Source organism: Drosophila erecta, unplaced genomic scaffold, assembly GCF_003286155.1.
Source record: "Drosophila erecta strain 14021-0224.00,06,07 unplaced genomic scaffold, DereRS2 tig00000000-arrow-pilon, whole genome shotgun sequence".
NCBI classification, from domain to species: domain Eukaryota; kingdom Metazoa; phylum Arthropoda; class Insecta; order Diptera; family Drosophilidae; genus Drosophila; species Drosophila erecta.
In genome coordinates this window covers 3052781-3067210 of record NW_020825194.1, presented here as the reverse complement: position 1 = coordinate 3067210, position 14430 = coordinate 3052781, and the positions used below count along the sequence as shown (strand labels likewise).

Genomic DNA, 14430 nt, shown 5'->3' with positions numbered 1-14430 from the left:
GATCGTGTAACTTTTTTAAAGCCGAGCAGAGAAATGGTTTATTTTATTTATAACAAAATACGGTTGTGTATTTTCAAGTTCTACAAGTTCCGCTGGAGGGAGTCAAAAATCTGGGGATAGTTTCGATCCATCCATTGGACATTGGTAACCATTGCCTCCAGGCTTTGCTGAATTGCCTGTTCGACTCCCTTGAGCGACTGCTGCGATTTGTTAACAAACGCCCTAAACTCATTTAGGTCATTTGCAGTGTAAATTTGTTCGCACAGTGGTGGCAAAAGTCGGGCCATGCTTCTTGTCTGTGGATAATAGCTGAAAATCGGGTATTATTTGGTCATAACCCCTTCCGAAAACAATTCGTTTTTACTTACTATTCAACCATAAAGTCAACATGCTCCATCAGATAGCTCTTGGCCACTGGGAAACCCTGTTCGCGGGAGACTACTGCTTGGAAGCTCAGCAAAGAATCCTGCCTCCGAATGTCTCCCTTGGGATCGAAGGCCCTCTCCAAGTAACGCTGTAAGATCCATACTTCCTTGGAACAGCCCAGGGTGCTCAAGATGGTCTGCCTCTCGGAGCCCACATTCGACCTCCTGAACCGCGTCCACAGGAAGTCCCAATCCTCTTCGGTGCCCTCTCTTATTGCCGTGCAGTACACGGTGCTGCGAAGGTTTGGTGGAACCGGGTTGCTCTCGTCAGGATCGGGCTCGGATCGCCATCTGCGGAAGTAGGACTGTGCCTGGGGCACGCAATCGGAAACGTGGTACTGACACGCCACATTGACCACCAGGGTCTTCAGAAGGACCTCATTCTGCTGCATCGAACTGAACGTGTCGTTCGTGCCGTTCAGGTGCTCATAGATCGGGGTAAGGAGCTGCTTCATGTAGCGCTGGAAATGAAGCATTGCATTGATTGATCCTCATCCTTTGGACATGGATGTAAAGCTTACTTTAAAGAGCCCAAAGTTGGGGGTTTGTCGCAGGATGCGGTTCAGCAACTTCAAGTTGTCCAAGGCCGATTTCCAAGGAATAATATCTCGCTCCCTCTGCAGATAGTTGGTCACTTGCAGAGCGGTTCCGTAGTCCTGTTCTCCTGTCCAGGCGAAGTACAGGACATCCTCCACGAACTGGGCTCTGTTGATCACATGGATGCTCTGGAACTGATCGCTGTTCAAAGTATCAATCAAGAGCTGCCAGTTTCTGGCATCATAGTTGGCCTTGTAAGGGGTCGACAGCTGAATGTTGAGGATCACCCATTCTTCGGGTCCGGGTAGAAGATCAATGGTCGTAGGCACACTTTCGCCAGTTTGGCTGCACTCCATCCACGCCTTGGGCGCCGTGTTGTTGAAGTCCTTTTCCACCTGGGTGGTGTAGCTCACTGGCACCCACCAGCAGCCATAGGCGCTCCTATTTATATCGGTGTTCCGGATGTATCGTTCTTGACTGAGCGTCGCAGATCGTCCTTCGTAGTCTCGAGTGACATTAACCACTGGGTAACTGTATGAAAACTTGCATTGCAGTTGTCGCAGAAGGGAAGTAGTAAAGTGAGGACCTACCCGGCTTGGAGAGTCCACGAGTCCATGATGGTCTTGATGGCGTAGTCCTTGGGCAGTGAGCCAGTTTTATGGGCAGCTTTGGTGAGTGACTCCCAAAGATTGTCCTGTTCGGCATTCTTGTAGGCGTACGCCTGGAGGTACGACTTAAGTCCGCTCCGGAATGCCTCCTCCCCCAGGAACAAGTGCATCATGCGCAGCACTGAGGATCCTTTCTCGTACGAGATCTCATCGAAGCTCTCAGTGATTTGCGAGACCATCTCAATGGGTCTCGAGATAGGATGACTGCTTACTAAAGCATCGAGACGGAAGGATGTCCTCAGAGAAGACAGGGAGCGTCTGTCCTTCGAGTGCCAATCGGTATGGATGTTGTCCACACCCAAGCTGCCCACATAGGTGGCAAATCCCTCGTTCAGCCAAAGATCCGTCCACCACTTCATGGTGACCAGATTGCCAAACCATTGGTGGGCCAGCTCGTGGGCCACTACATATGTCAATTCCTGTTGGTCCGCCAAGGAGGAGTGACCAGCTGAGAAGAGGAGTCTGGGCTCTCTGTAGGTCACCAATCCCCAGTTCTCCATGGCATTGTAGCTCAAGTCCGGAGCGGCAAACTGATCGATCTTGGGCAGTGGAAACTTGATGTCGAAGAACTCATCGTAGAATTGCAAAACCTTGGGACCAAACTCAGCCGCATAGTCGCACTGATCGATGGCGTTCCTACGTGCCCAGGTTCGGAATTGAGGACCACTTGGTAAAGTGGATGGCTTGCTGGAGAAGTCATTCACGGAATAGGCAACCAGGTAGGTGGACATTGGAACCGACTCCTGAAACTCCGTCCACATGAAATCGGAAAGTGATTCACTGCAAGAAGTGATTATTACCAAACATTTCAATAAGAAAAGGTAAACTTTTTTATAATTACTGTGCCCTTGTTTCCTTCACTGGCATGTTGCTAAGGCCCGTATAACTTTGATGATAGCCCAAAGTAACCAGGAACGGCGCCTTGTATGCCGGCTCATCAAAGCATGGGAATGCCGATCGTGCCGACGCCGGGGCGAACTGGGTAATGGAGATCCATCTGGAAGTACTTCCTTAAATGGAGAAATATGCATACCATATACACGCACCTCGTCTCGTTGGTCACAGGATCCACGTAGGAGCTGCGGTAGTAGCCCTCAAGTTGCCTGTTTAACTCAGCTGAGAAGGGTAAGGTCAGCTCGTAGACATGGCCAGTCAATAGCTCCTTACAGGTATTAAGAATATAGAAATCGTGTAAGGAATTCACTTCGGTGGAGGATACACAGATATCCGTATTTCCCTCACTGCTAATTTGTTTAAGTGCAATTCGGGACTCATTGATATGCAGATTCTTCGAGTGCAGCGTTATGTTGTTGGTGTTTTGCAGCACTTCAATTGCAATTCTTGAAGTGCCGCTAAAGCGGAGATCCTCTGGATAATCCAGTATAGTAAGAATATGCAAATCATATTTTTGGGGTCGTAGGGCAGTCGGCAGTCTGTGGTAGTTATAGTTCGACTCAGATTCGACTAAGCCCAGCCAGAAAGCAGCCACTAATATGGGAACCCAGTTCATCTTCGATTTTGATTGTGAGAATATCAACGCCACACAAAAATAAATATACGTCACCGATCTACTCATTCAATTAAATTCATTCTTATCATTCTGAAATTAAGCCACTTGTGTGGATTTGATTTTAGCTATCAGCTCTTTCCGGAACTATTAGCTGCTCCTCTGAACGCGACGAAGTCAAGAACTGAATGCGGTCATTCTATGATCAAGAATACTACAACTGAATCATATAATATATTATAAAAAGCTCACTACGTCAAGAGAGATTAAAGCAATTATCGTTTTTGAGCAATAGAAACAGACCAGTGACTGTATTCTAAGAAATTTCGGAGATTTCTTGTCGGAAGTAATCTTTAATAGACACTATATCACTCACAGTCAGTAGTCACTCGTTCTCCCTTGTTTTTCATGAAATTTTCATGAAACATTTTTCAAAAAAGGGTATAAAAAAGGGTATTTAAAATTCGAGAAACGCAGCTAAAGCGTTCCTCTTGTTTTGTATTTTCAATCATTATAATACTATAACATTAAGTGGGCTATTTAGAGGCACTAAGCTCATTCCTGTGCTTTTCCGGCAATTTTCTCAAAGTGATCATTGCAAATGGTGCTGTATGGTCCGGGAGAACTGATGATAGTTCCGATCCATCCACTGCACATTGGTGAGCATCGTCTCCAAGCTCTGCTGCATCGCCTGACGAATGCCCTTCAGCAATTGACGGCAATCGTTGGCAAAGGACCTGAACTTGTTCAGATCACTCATTGTACTAACTTGCTCGGAAAATGGAAGCAACAGACTGGACATGGCTCTTGTCTGCGGATAATAGCTGCAGCGAAAACGGAGCCATATAGTCACATATCTCTCTCGCAATAGTTGTACTTACTACTTGTGGATGAGCTCAACATTTTCCAGCAGGTACTGCTTGGCCAGCAGGAAGCCCACTTGTCCGAAGGCCACCGCCTGGAAGCTCAGCAAAGAATCCTGCCTCCGAATGTCTCCCTTGGGATCGAAGGCCCTCTCCAAGTAACGTTGTAAGATCCATACTTCCTTGGAACAGCCCAGGGTGCTCAAGATGGTCTGCCTCTCGGAGCCCACATTCGACCTCCTGAACCGCGTCCACAGGAAGTCCCAATCCTCTTCGGTGCCCTCTCTTATTGCCGTGCAGTACACGGTGCTGCGAAGGTTTGGTGGAACCGGGTTGTTCTCGTCAGGATCGGGCTCGGATCGCCATCTGCGGAAGTAGGACTGTGCCTGGGGCACGCAATCGGAAACGTGGTACTGACACGCCACGTTGACCACCAGTGTCTTCAGAAGGACCTCATTCTGCTGCATCGAACTGAACGTGTCGTTCGTGCCGTTCAGGTGCTCATAGATCGGGGTAAGGAGCTTCTTCATGTAGCCCTGGAAATGAAGCTGGAAATGATCCTCGTTTATATGGAAATGGATGTAGAGCTTACTTTAAATAGCCCAAAGTTGGGGGTTTGTCGCAGGATGCGGTTCAGCAACTTCAAGTTGTCCAAGGCCGATTTCCAAGGAATAATATCTCGCTCCCTCTGCAGATAGTTGGTCACTTGCAGAGCGGTTCCGTAGTCCTGTTCTCCTGTCCAGGCGAAGTACAGGACATCCTCCACGAGCTGGGCTCTGTTGATCACATGGATGCTCTGGAACTGATCGCTGTTCAAAGTATCAATCAAGAGCTGCCAGTTTCTGGCATCATAGTTGGCCTTGTAAGGGGTCGACAGCTGAATGTTGAGGATCACCCATTCTTCGGGTCCTGGTAGAAGATCAATGGTCGTAGGCACACTTTCGCCAGTTTGGCTGCACTCCATCCACGCCTTGGGCGCCGTGTCGTTGAAGTCCTTTTCCGCCTGGGTGGTGTAGCTCACTGGCACCCACCAGCAGCCAACGCGTTCGGAGCGGGGTATCTGGGAATCGCGCAGGTATCGTTCCTGGGTGAGCCTAGCGGTTCCAGCCGAGTAGTCACGGGTAACATTGAGCACAGGATATCTGAGTGGGGCAGCAGATGATGACGATGATGATGAGATACCGGAGAGTATGTGAACTATGGACTTACCCGGTTTGCAGAGTCCACGAGTCCATGATGGTCTTTATGTTGTAGTGCCCGGCAAGAGCTCCGACCTGATGGGCTGCTGAAGTGAGTGACTCCCAGAGGTTGTCCTGTTCGGCGTTCTTATAGGTGTAGAGCTTGAGATACTCCTTCAGTCCCAATCGGAAGGACTCTTCGCCCATGAACAAGTGCATCATGCGCAGCACTGCGGATCCCTTTTGGTAAGAGATTGCATCGAAGCTTTCCTCGATCTCCGCTACCATTTGAATGGGCCTTGATATGGGATGGCTGCTCACGAGTGAATCCAGGCGGAAGGAGGTGATCAGAGCGGTCAGAATACCCTTATCCTGGGATTGCCAGTCCGGATGGATTTCCTGGACTCCCAAGCCGGCCACATAGGTGGCGAATCCCTCATTCAGCCAGAGGTCGGTCCACCACTTCATCGTCACCAGATTACCGAACCATTGATGGGCCAGCTCATGGGCTATTACATTCGCCAGGTTCTGTTGGTCCGACAGTGAAGAGTGGTTGGGCGAGTAGAGAAGTGTGGTTTCCCTGTAGGTCACCAGACCCCAGTTCTCCATGGCACCGGCGCTGAAATCGGGCAAGGCAATCTGATCGATCTTGGGCAGCGGGAACTTGATGCCGAAGAACTGCTCGTAGTATTGCAGCACTTTGGGCCCGAACTCCGCGGCATAGTCGCACTGATCGATGGCATTGGGCCTGGCCCAGGTCCGGAATAGGGCTCCATTTGGCAGAGTAGACGGCTTGAAGGAGAAATCATTCACCGAATAGGCCAACAGGTAGGTGGACATGGGCACCGACTCCTCGAACTCGCACCATATGTAGTTCGGAAGGGTCTCGCTGCTCATAGGAAATAATAAGTAAAATAAATAAAGTTATGCGGACGAAGGACATACTGCGGCTTGATTTCCTTCACGGGCATGTTGCTGAGTCCTGTGAACTGGGTGTGATAGCCCAAGGTGACCACAAAGGATGCCTTGAAGCCTGGCTCATCGAAGCAGGGAAATGCCTTTCGAGCGGCGGCTGGCTCGAATTGGGTGGCAGAGAGCCAGCTGAAATGAGATTAGGTATCATAGGTATCAGACAGATGAAGTTCCACCCACCGTGTCGTGTTGGTCACAGCATCCTTGTAGGAACTGCGGTAGTAACCCACGAGCTGGCGGTTTAGATCGGCAGAGAACGGAAGGCACAGAATGTATACATTGCCGGCCAAAAGTTCCTCACAGGTGTGGAGGATATAGTAGTCGTGGGCGGGATTGACTGATGTGGAGGACACACAGTTATCCTTTTTCCCCCCACCGCCGATCTGGCGCAGAGTGATCTGGGACTCATCGATGGTCAGGTTCTTCGAGTGCAGCGTTATGTTCCTGGTGTTTTGCAGCGCTTTAATGACGATTTGCACATTTCCGGTGAAGCGCAGATCATCCGGGTTTTTCAACTCTGTCAGGATACGCAAGTAGTACTTTTGTGGTCTTAAGGCAGCCGGCAGTCGATAGTGGTTATAGCTGGAAATTGAGTTGGCCGAGGATAAATCCAGGCTAATGACCAGAGCGACCCACAGAAACCACTTCATAGTCGACACTGAGGAATACAAAAAATCATTTCTACTTCAGGCATATACGAATACCAATATTTAAAGATATTTAAAATCCATTTACAAAACTGGTAACCAAATGACAGCTCTAAAATGTAAATAGCTTTGAGTGCAACGAACTGATATATTCAACGTTCGGTTTAAAAAGTATCTTTAGCTCGCCGAAGAAAGGGTTGCTAATTTTTAGTTAAACAAATGTCATAATAGATTGACGTGAAATTTAGTTTTTATTCACGGTTCAAGCGAATCTCGCGATCTGTCGATGTCATGAAGCGAATTTTAATCAGAAATAATGGTAATTTATTATCTGCAATGTAATCAAGTAGCACTTGTAAATGGTTTAATATTCCGTAGACAACTTAACAACTTTAAAACAAAGAAACTGGTTATCTATAGTTATTTTTTGTGCAAATTGGTTTTGCCATTTTATCTATACTTGGAATAGTTCACACCAAACTGTGATAAATAATTAGAAATTGTCCAAAGCTCAGCTATTCCGGAGCCACAATGGATTCACTTAATTGGCTTTACATTCAGAACGCGTTTCACAATTAGAATTAGTAACAAATTCGTTTTCTTGGAAAAGACGGCGAACAAAATGGCAAGCGATAGCAACAAGTGGCACTACTGAACTCACCAGAGGATAGCGACGGAATGCGTCTAGTTCGTCTACAATTTCCCGAGAGCAATGTTTTCAGAGAGGCCGGAAAGCGATGCTAACTCGGGAAATTGGGAGCGCAGAGAATTAGTATCAGCTGCAGAACAAAGTGAGGCTTACCCGGCGTATACGTCATTTTAGAGCCCATTGCTCGCAGTGAAACGATTTCAAATTCTGTATTTGAGCAGCTTCAATTTTTCATAACAAAAATATTTCGTCTCAAATTCCTTGCAAGGCACACTTTGTTAGTCTTCACTCATTATGGAATAAGTAGGAACAAAGTAAATAATAGCTGGCCTTTACGGTATCGCTTATTAGCCATAGGAAATGGGATTAACCTTTACTACTGATTACTTATTGTGATACTTCTTATGTTCCTTGCATTAAAAGACTTCCATCTGAGATACACGAATACTGGAGTATTAAATTGTTTATTTAAGCGCCTTTAAACATTCATAATATTCCTGCTGAAATCAGAGATGCGTCTCTAAGTGAGCTGATGAGAGGCTGGACTGGGCACTGGGAACTAGGAACTGGGAATTAGGAATTGGGCAATCTAGAGGAGCTGCTGGATGGAGCGGGACATCTGGTGGTAGTTCCGCTCCTTCCACTGCACATTGGTGAGCATGATCTCCAGGGTCTGTTGGATGGCCTGCTCCAGCCCCTTGAGCGACTGTCGGGAGTTGTTCACGAAGTCCTTGAACTCGTTGAAGTCGCTCAGCGTGATGACCTGCTCGGAAAGCGGTGAGAGGAGGCGGGACATGTCCTTGGTGAGCGGATGGTAGCTGGAAAACAGAAGCCGTTAGCCGAAGTTGTATGCAACACAGAGACGGGAACCTACAACTTGTAGATGAAGTCGACGTTGTCCATGAAATACTTCTTGGCCAGCAAGAATCCCACCTCGTTGAAGGCCACCGCCTGGAAGGCCCACATCGAGTCCTGCTTGCGAATGGCCTCCTTGGGGTCAAAGGTCAGCTCCAGATAGCGCTGCAGCAGCCACACCTCCCTCGAGCAGCCCAGAGCAGTCAGAATGGTGCGCTTCTCGGCCGCCACATTGGATCTCTTGTAGCGCGTCCACAGGAACTCCCAATCCGAGTCGGAGCCGTGCTTTATGGAGGTGCAGTAAACAGTGCTACGAACGTTGATCGGAACCGGGTTCTTCTCGTCCGGACTAGCCTCTGACCTCCAGTTGCGATAGTAGGCCAGGGCCTGGGGCACACAATCGCCCACCTGGTACTGACACGCCCAGTTGACCACCATCGTCTTCAGCAGCACCTGGTCCTGCTGCGGAATCGAGCTGAACGTGTCGTTGATGCCGTTCAGGTGCTCGTAGATCGGGGAGATCAGCTTCTTCATGTAGCGCTGCGTCGAGGGTTCATAGAGATATACATTAGATCCTGTAGCACAATTCATTCAGAACTCTAGGGTTCATATACCCGGCACTTGTCGGCTGAATTATTATTACATTATCATATATTATTATCAGTGCCGGGCATCTTAAAGTCGACGTAGCCGACCACATCGGTGTAACTTGTTGTTAAGACACGCTCAGACTTACGACAAAGAACAACTGTCGGTGGGTTGCCCGTGGCAAGTTAGGTGGGTGGATGAAGTTAGGTGTGAGCAATTTTGAAAGGATCGTTTCGAAATACAAATGAGAATGAGATTACAAGGGGAGCACGTTGCAGAAGGGCATAACGCTACTTTGAAACAGCGGAACCCACCTTGAAGAACTCGAAGTCGGGTGTCTGGCGGAGAATGCGACCCACTCGCTTCAGATTCTCGAAGGCCGACTTCCAGGGCAGATACTCGCGCTCCCGCTGCAGATACTCGATCAGCCTCATGGCGATCTCGTAGTCCTGCTCGCCGGTCCAGGCCAGATATAGGGCGTCGTCGATCAGCTGAGCTCGGTTGATCACGTGGATGCGCTGGAAGTCTCCATTGGTCAGGGTCTCAATTAGAAGCTTCCAGTTCTGGGCATCGTAGTTGACCTTGTAGAGCGTCGAGAGCTGCGTGTTGAAGATCACCCACTGATCGGGTCCTGGTAGCTCCTGAATGGTCTTGGGCAGGCTCTCGCCATTCTTGCCGCACTCCATCCAAGCCTTGGGCGCTGTGTTGTTGAAGTCCTGCACCGCCTGCGTGGTGTAGCTCAGTGGCACCCACCAGCAGCCGCCGCGATGAGCTCGGGACACCTGGGTGTTCAGGAGGTAGCGCTCCTGGTTGAGCTTCGCCGTCCTGGCGGAGTAGTCGCGCGTCACGTTGATCACAGGGTAGCTGGCAGATGTGGGATACTTAGTGGTAGCTTGAAGCGGGATTTTCTGGCAAGGACCTACCCGGTTTGCAGGGTCCACGAGTCCATGATGCTCTTGATGTCATAGCTCTTGGGCAGAGATCGATACTTGTGGGCTGCCTGGGTAAGCGACTCCCAGAGGTTGTCCTGCTCAGCATTCTTGTAGGAGAACTTCTGCAGATAGGTCTGCAGGCCGGAGCGGAAGGACTCCTCGCCCAGGAACAAGTGCATCATGCGCAGCACTGTGGAGCCCTTCTGGTAGGAGATCTGATCGAAGCTCTCCGAGATCTCCGATACCATTTGGATGGGTCTCGAGATGGGATGGCTGCTTTCCAAGGCGTCCCTACGGAAAATGGTTAGCAGATTGGACAGCGACTCCTGCTCCATGGAACGCCATTCCGGATTGATATTCTCCACACCCAAACTGGCCACATACGTGGCGAATCCCTCGTTCAGCCACAGGTCGGTCCACCACTTCATGGTGACCAGGTTGCCGAACCACTGGTGGGCCAACTCATGGGCCACCACACTGGCCACCCGCTGCTTGTCCGCCAGCGAGGAGTGTGCCGCCGAGTAGAGCAGTGCGATCTCCCTGTAGGTCACCAGACCCCAGTTCTCCATGGCACCGGCACTGAAATCGGGCACGGCAATCTGATCGATCTTGGGCAGCGGGAACTTGATGCCAAAGAACTGCTCGTAGTATTGCAGCACTTTGGGCCCGAACTCCGCGGCATAGTCGCACTGATCGATGGCATTGGGCCTGGCCCAGGTCCGGAATAGGGCGCTATTGGGCAGGGTGGAGGGCTTGTGCGAGAAGTCGTTCACGGAGTAGGCAACCAGGTAGGTGGACATGGGCACCGACTCCTGGAACTCGCACCATATGTAGTCGGCGAGGGTTTCACTGAAAGAGCAAGGGTGCTGTAGTTTCTGTGGAAAGTTCTTGGAGCTGTGCGATAACTAACTGTGGCTTGGTTTCCTTCACGGGCATGTTGCTCAGACCCGTGTACTTCTTGTGATATCCCAAGGTGACCACAAAAGGAGCCTTGAAATCGGGCTCATCAAAGCAGGGGAAGGCCAATCGGGCCGAGGCGGGCTCGAACTGGGTAACGGAGATCCATCTGCAAAAGGAAGTAACCCATCAGTTTCCGGATATATTGCCTATATAAGTCTGCAGACTTGGTGAGATTGGCCACGGGATCCTTGTAGGAGCTGCGGTAGTAGCCCTCAAGTTGACGGTTCAAGTCGGCGGCGAAGGTCATGTACAACTCGTAGGTGTTGCCGGCCAAAAGTTCCTGGCAGGTGTTGAGTATGTAGAAGTCGTGGGAGGGATTCACCTTCGTGGAGGACACGCAGTTCTCCTTCTTGCCCTCACCGCCGATCTGGCGCAGAGTGATCTGGGACTCATCGATGGTCAGGTTCTTGGAGTGCAGGGTTATGTTCCTGGTGTTTTCCAGGGCCTCAATCAGGATCTTCACGGAGCCGGAAAAGCGCAGATCCTCCGGATTCTCCAACAGCGTCAGGATGCGCAGGTGGTACTTCTGCGGGCGCAGCGAAGTGGGCAGGCGGTAGTAGTTGTAGCTGGACTCGGTGGAGTCGATGGATTCGATGGAGTCGATGGAGTCGGCGGTGGCTAGTCCCAGGCCAAGGGCCGCCACGAACAGCAGAAACCACTTCATTTCCAAATCTGTGGCGGAAGGGGGTGAATCACTTATTGGCGGGGCGTTCAAGCAGAGCAAAGTAAAGCAATTAACCAAATCACTTTGGCAATCATAAACAGTGGGTATCCACTAACAGAAACGTGTTATTACTCTACTTTAATTGCAATCACAGTGCCAAATTTGAATACAAAACCTAGGCTGCGCTTTCTCTCACCCAGTTAATGGCAAACAATTCTTTTTTTAACAAAATACATTGGCAGACTGCTGTCCACTGTATAATTCGCACCGCACATTTTGCTGTTTATGCGGTTTCGCTGACTTACTTCAAATTAATGCAAATTGTTTTATTTATTATGTTTGGATCGCTATGCCCGGCACGTATTAAGGTCTGGGCCAATGAAACCCGATTGGACACTCCTCACAATTGGCATTATGAGCCGCCTACCTGATAAATGGGCATATGTGGATGATTACCAGGGGTGAATGATGATATGATATCGGAATAACTGAAGTTGAACAGCTGATGAAGTGCCGAATAAATATTGTGCCGTTAATTTCGCGCTGGAACTAAGAGAAACTGCTGTTTGTTTAAATACATGGTTATATACATTAACTAATGTTAAATATCTGTTTGCTTTTTAAGAATCTTAAAAACTCGGTTGCCTTCAAAGTTGGTTTATGATATTCCCACGCCTTCACTTCGGTTTTTGCACGTATAATACTTTTTGTTCAACGTTAAACAACTATTTTGTTAAATAAACAAGCCGTTTGAAGTACCCATTAAATAGCTTTAAGGAGTACCAGAACATCCAGAGCATAAAATCTGGTCCCGTACTGGATTAAGCAGATTGCAATTCCCTGATTTTTCTGGGCTTTTTTGGCTCCACTCTTATTTATACAAAAGTTGTTCTTTTGCTTTGCTTTCTGGGTTCTTTGGTTGCATATTAATGATTGAAAATGGGGTCAATGAACTTATAAGATTATCATATATGTATGTGCGTATAATGACCCAATGTTGATTGGGCCCACATAGGTAATATATGTAATTGATCAAGTAAAGATCACTGAATTTACTGCTCTGATGCTTATTAAATACAGGAAGCCATTAAGTAAACGTGCAAATAAATTGCCGAATTGAAAGACAATAAAACTGTCCGCTTCAAATTGAATTAAATGCACTTGTTAACTTGTGATTTTCCTAAAATCTCAAACACGTGCTGCCTTGACATTGACCCATCAATTGACCCTTCGAGTTAACTGGGAGTAAGTACAACAGCGGTCAAGATACTAGCAATAAGACCTTTGCAGCAAATCGAGGTCAATAAGACAAGTAAAAGTGCTTAAAATGCTAATAAATGCGTAAGAAATTCGAAAGGGTTTTATAAACGAATTTATTGGGTTCAAAAAACTTGAAATCAGGATATGAATGCTTTATATGCGCATACAATCTTTATATGTGACGATTTCTTCCTGGACTTGCGGAGTCGTTAAACTTTTGTTTTACAAAAAATTTAAATATATAAATATTCACGAAGACATTAAGGAATTATTTCGACAACTCATTATTTATGGTGCACAGTTCAGCACTTTAAACTGGTTTTTCTTGGCTTTGGGTATATATTATTTGGGCTGCGTTCTTAACACACTTTTTGGCACTTGTTTTGAGTGCGTAGTTTTCGGGGTTAAACTTGGCGTTCTTTTTTGCGTTTTAAGTCCGTTCAAGCTGCACTCTCGAGGTGCTTGACACACAAAGATTTAGAGACCAACCGTTGCTGGAGCCACAGAAAAGCAGGAAAACACGCAGGAGTGCGACCTGTACGACGGTCGCCGCGAATCTAAAGTTTACTGAGCGCGGCGCTTTTATCTTATAGCCCCCGGTTACACCGCTCACCTATACAGACGAAGCCGCCGCCGGAGAGTCAGCGAAACGTCGACGGCTTAGAGATTGAATCGCTGCTTTGCGTCGGCGCAGAGAATCGCAGATACAATATTCTTGTTCCTTCATAGAGCATATGTAGCAGAAAAAAACATTTGAGCAAAATAAAAATAAAAACAAACAAAAAAAACAAAATAGCACATGTGTGACCCACACGAAACACTCAGCGGGCGATTGCAATGAAATAATGGCAGGGCTTACCCGGCGTATGCGCAATTTTGATTCACGCTGCACACATACGCAGCGCTGTCACTACGTGTTTTTGACCCTAATTGCGCTGATTAACCCATTTCTTTCTATTTCGTATGCCACTGGGCACTTCAGGCACTCGACCCTAGAGTTCACCCACCCCCTTAACCCGATAAGCCCCCACTTTTCGGCCACCCCCCATGGCGGAAGCTCCCCAGATAAGGGGCCACGAAAAGTGGCAAAAACAAACCATAGTAGACCAAGTGCAAACGGACGACGGACAGACAGACAGACAAGCGCAGCATGCTGGCTCACAGGAGGGGCTTTAGCGGGTTAACCCTTTGTCAAAGGCCTCAATTTCGACTTATATCTGGGTCAGCCTTGAAAGTTTTTGTCAACTAAATGCCTTAGTTTATATTACTTTTTGATTCAAATTAATTATATTTATTTGAATGGCTAATTACAATTTATAGCTAACTAACTGCACTGGATATCAGTCCTAAAAGGGTTAATTTGGCATGGAAATGGGCATGTAGCTCAAAGGCCCTGCCTTTGGCTAATAGCCACAAACCACGTTTGGCTTTAAGCCACACTTTCTTGAGGATTAAAGGTCTGATAGTTTTAAGAAGGCATGGCGAAAGCTGAATGGGTGTGGACGGGAATCGAACATACACCAATTTAATCTGCTTATGCTTAACTAATTTACTGGAAGAAATGGGAGAAACTCAAATATAATAAGCCGATTTTCGGAAAGTGTTAGGCCTTCAATTAATAACAAATTTAACTGATATTTTTTTCACCACTTTTATACGATTATTTGGGTTACGTGCGTGCTTACTAGTAAAAATGCATCACGCGTTCATCTCTAATTTAAAGAA

At 47.7% G+C, this 14430-nt stretch overlaps 3 protein-coding genes across 3 annotated transcripts; all 3 read right to left on the bottom strand.

The window, feature by feature from the left end:
- Positions 1–29: 29 nt before the first annotated feature.
- Positions 30–3150, bottom strand: LOC6554869 (aminopeptidase Ey). The gene is made up of 6 exons (XM_026980619.1): positions 2677–3150; positions 2472–2627; positions 1553–2410; positions 947–1493; positions 369–886; positions 30–309 (listed from the first exon to the last, which is right to left on the bottom strand). The coding sequence occupies exons 1-6, from the start codon at positions 3138–3140 to the stop codon at positions 81–83; spliced, it is 2772 nt and encodes a 923-aa protein (XP_026836420.1). The 5' UTR covers positions 3141–3150; the 3' UTR covers positions 30–80.
- A 443-nt stretch (positions 3151–3593) lies between these two features.
- On the bottom strand, positions 3594–7481 carry LOC113563728 (aminopeptidase N). The gene is made up of 7 exons (XM_026975825.1): positions 7459–7481; positions 6331–6808; positions 6124–6279; positions 5210–6067; positions 4593–5142; positions 4019–4536; positions 3594–3961 (listed from the first exon to the last, which is right to left on the bottom strand). Exons 2-7 carry the CDS (start codon positions 6798–6800, stop codon positions 3730–3732), a joined length of 2784 nt encoding a protein of 927 aa, XP_026831626.1. The 5' UTR covers positions 6801–6808; positions 7459–7481; the 3' UTR covers positions 3594–3729.
- Positions 7482–7878: 397 nt separating this feature from the next.
- On the bottom strand, positions 7879–13265 carry LOC6554868 (aminopeptidase Ey). The gene is made up of 7 exons (XM_026983953.1): positions 13195–13265; positions 10946–11453; positions 10732–10887; positions 9813–10670; positions 9204–9753; positions 8321–8841; positions 7879–8264 (listed from the first exon to the last, which is right to left on the bottom strand). Exons 2-7 carry the CDS (start codon positions 11443–11445, stop codon positions 8036–8038), a joined length of 2814 nt encoding a protein of 937 aa, XP_026839754.1. The 5' UTR covers positions 11446–11453; positions 13195–13265; the 3' UTR covers positions 7879–8035.
- Between the last annotated feature and the right edge of the window lie 1165 nt (positions 13266–14430).

Excerpts from the sequence above, each read along its gene's own strand:
- LOC6554869 (XM_026980619.1), bottom strand. The coding sequence starts at position 3,140 with ATGAACTGGGTTCCCATATTAGTGGCTGCTTTCTGGCTGGGCTTAGTC. Across the intron at positions 2,411-2,471 it reads GTGAAGGAAACAAGGGCACA|TGAATCACTTTCCGATTTCA; the intron begins GTAATTATAAAA and ends CACTTCTTGCAG. Across the intron at positions 887-946 it reads CCAACTTTGGGCTCTTTAAA|CGCTACATGAAGCAGCTCCT; the intron begins GTAAGCTTTACA and ends CTTCATTTCCAG.
- LOC113563728 (XM_026975825.1), bottom strand. The coding sequence starts at position 6,800 with ATGAAGTGGTTTCTGTGGGTCGCTCTGGTCATTAGCCTGGATTTATCC. Across the intron at positions 5,143-5,209 it reads TCGTGGACTCTGCAAACCGG|ATATCCTGTGCTCAATGTTA; the intron begins GTAAGTCCATAG and ends TGCCCCACTCAG. Across the intron at positions 4,537-4,592 it reads CCAACTTTGGGCTATTTAAA|GGCTACATGAAGAAGCTCCT; the intron begins GTAAGCTCTACA and ends CTTCATTTCCAG.
- LOC6554868 (XM_026983953.1), bottom strand. The coding sequence starts at position 11,445 with ATGAAGTGGTTTCTGCTGTTCGTGGCGGCCCTTGGCCTGGGACTAGCC. Across the intron at positions 10,888-10,945 it reads CCCGTGGCCAATCTCACCAA|ATGGATCTCCGTTACCCAGT; the intron begins GTCTGCAGACTT and ends TTCCTTTTGCAG. Across the intron at positions 8,265-8,320 it reads GTCGACTTCATCTACAAGTT|CTACCATCCGCTCACCAAGG; the intron begins GTAGGTTCCCGT and ends TCTGTTTTCCAG.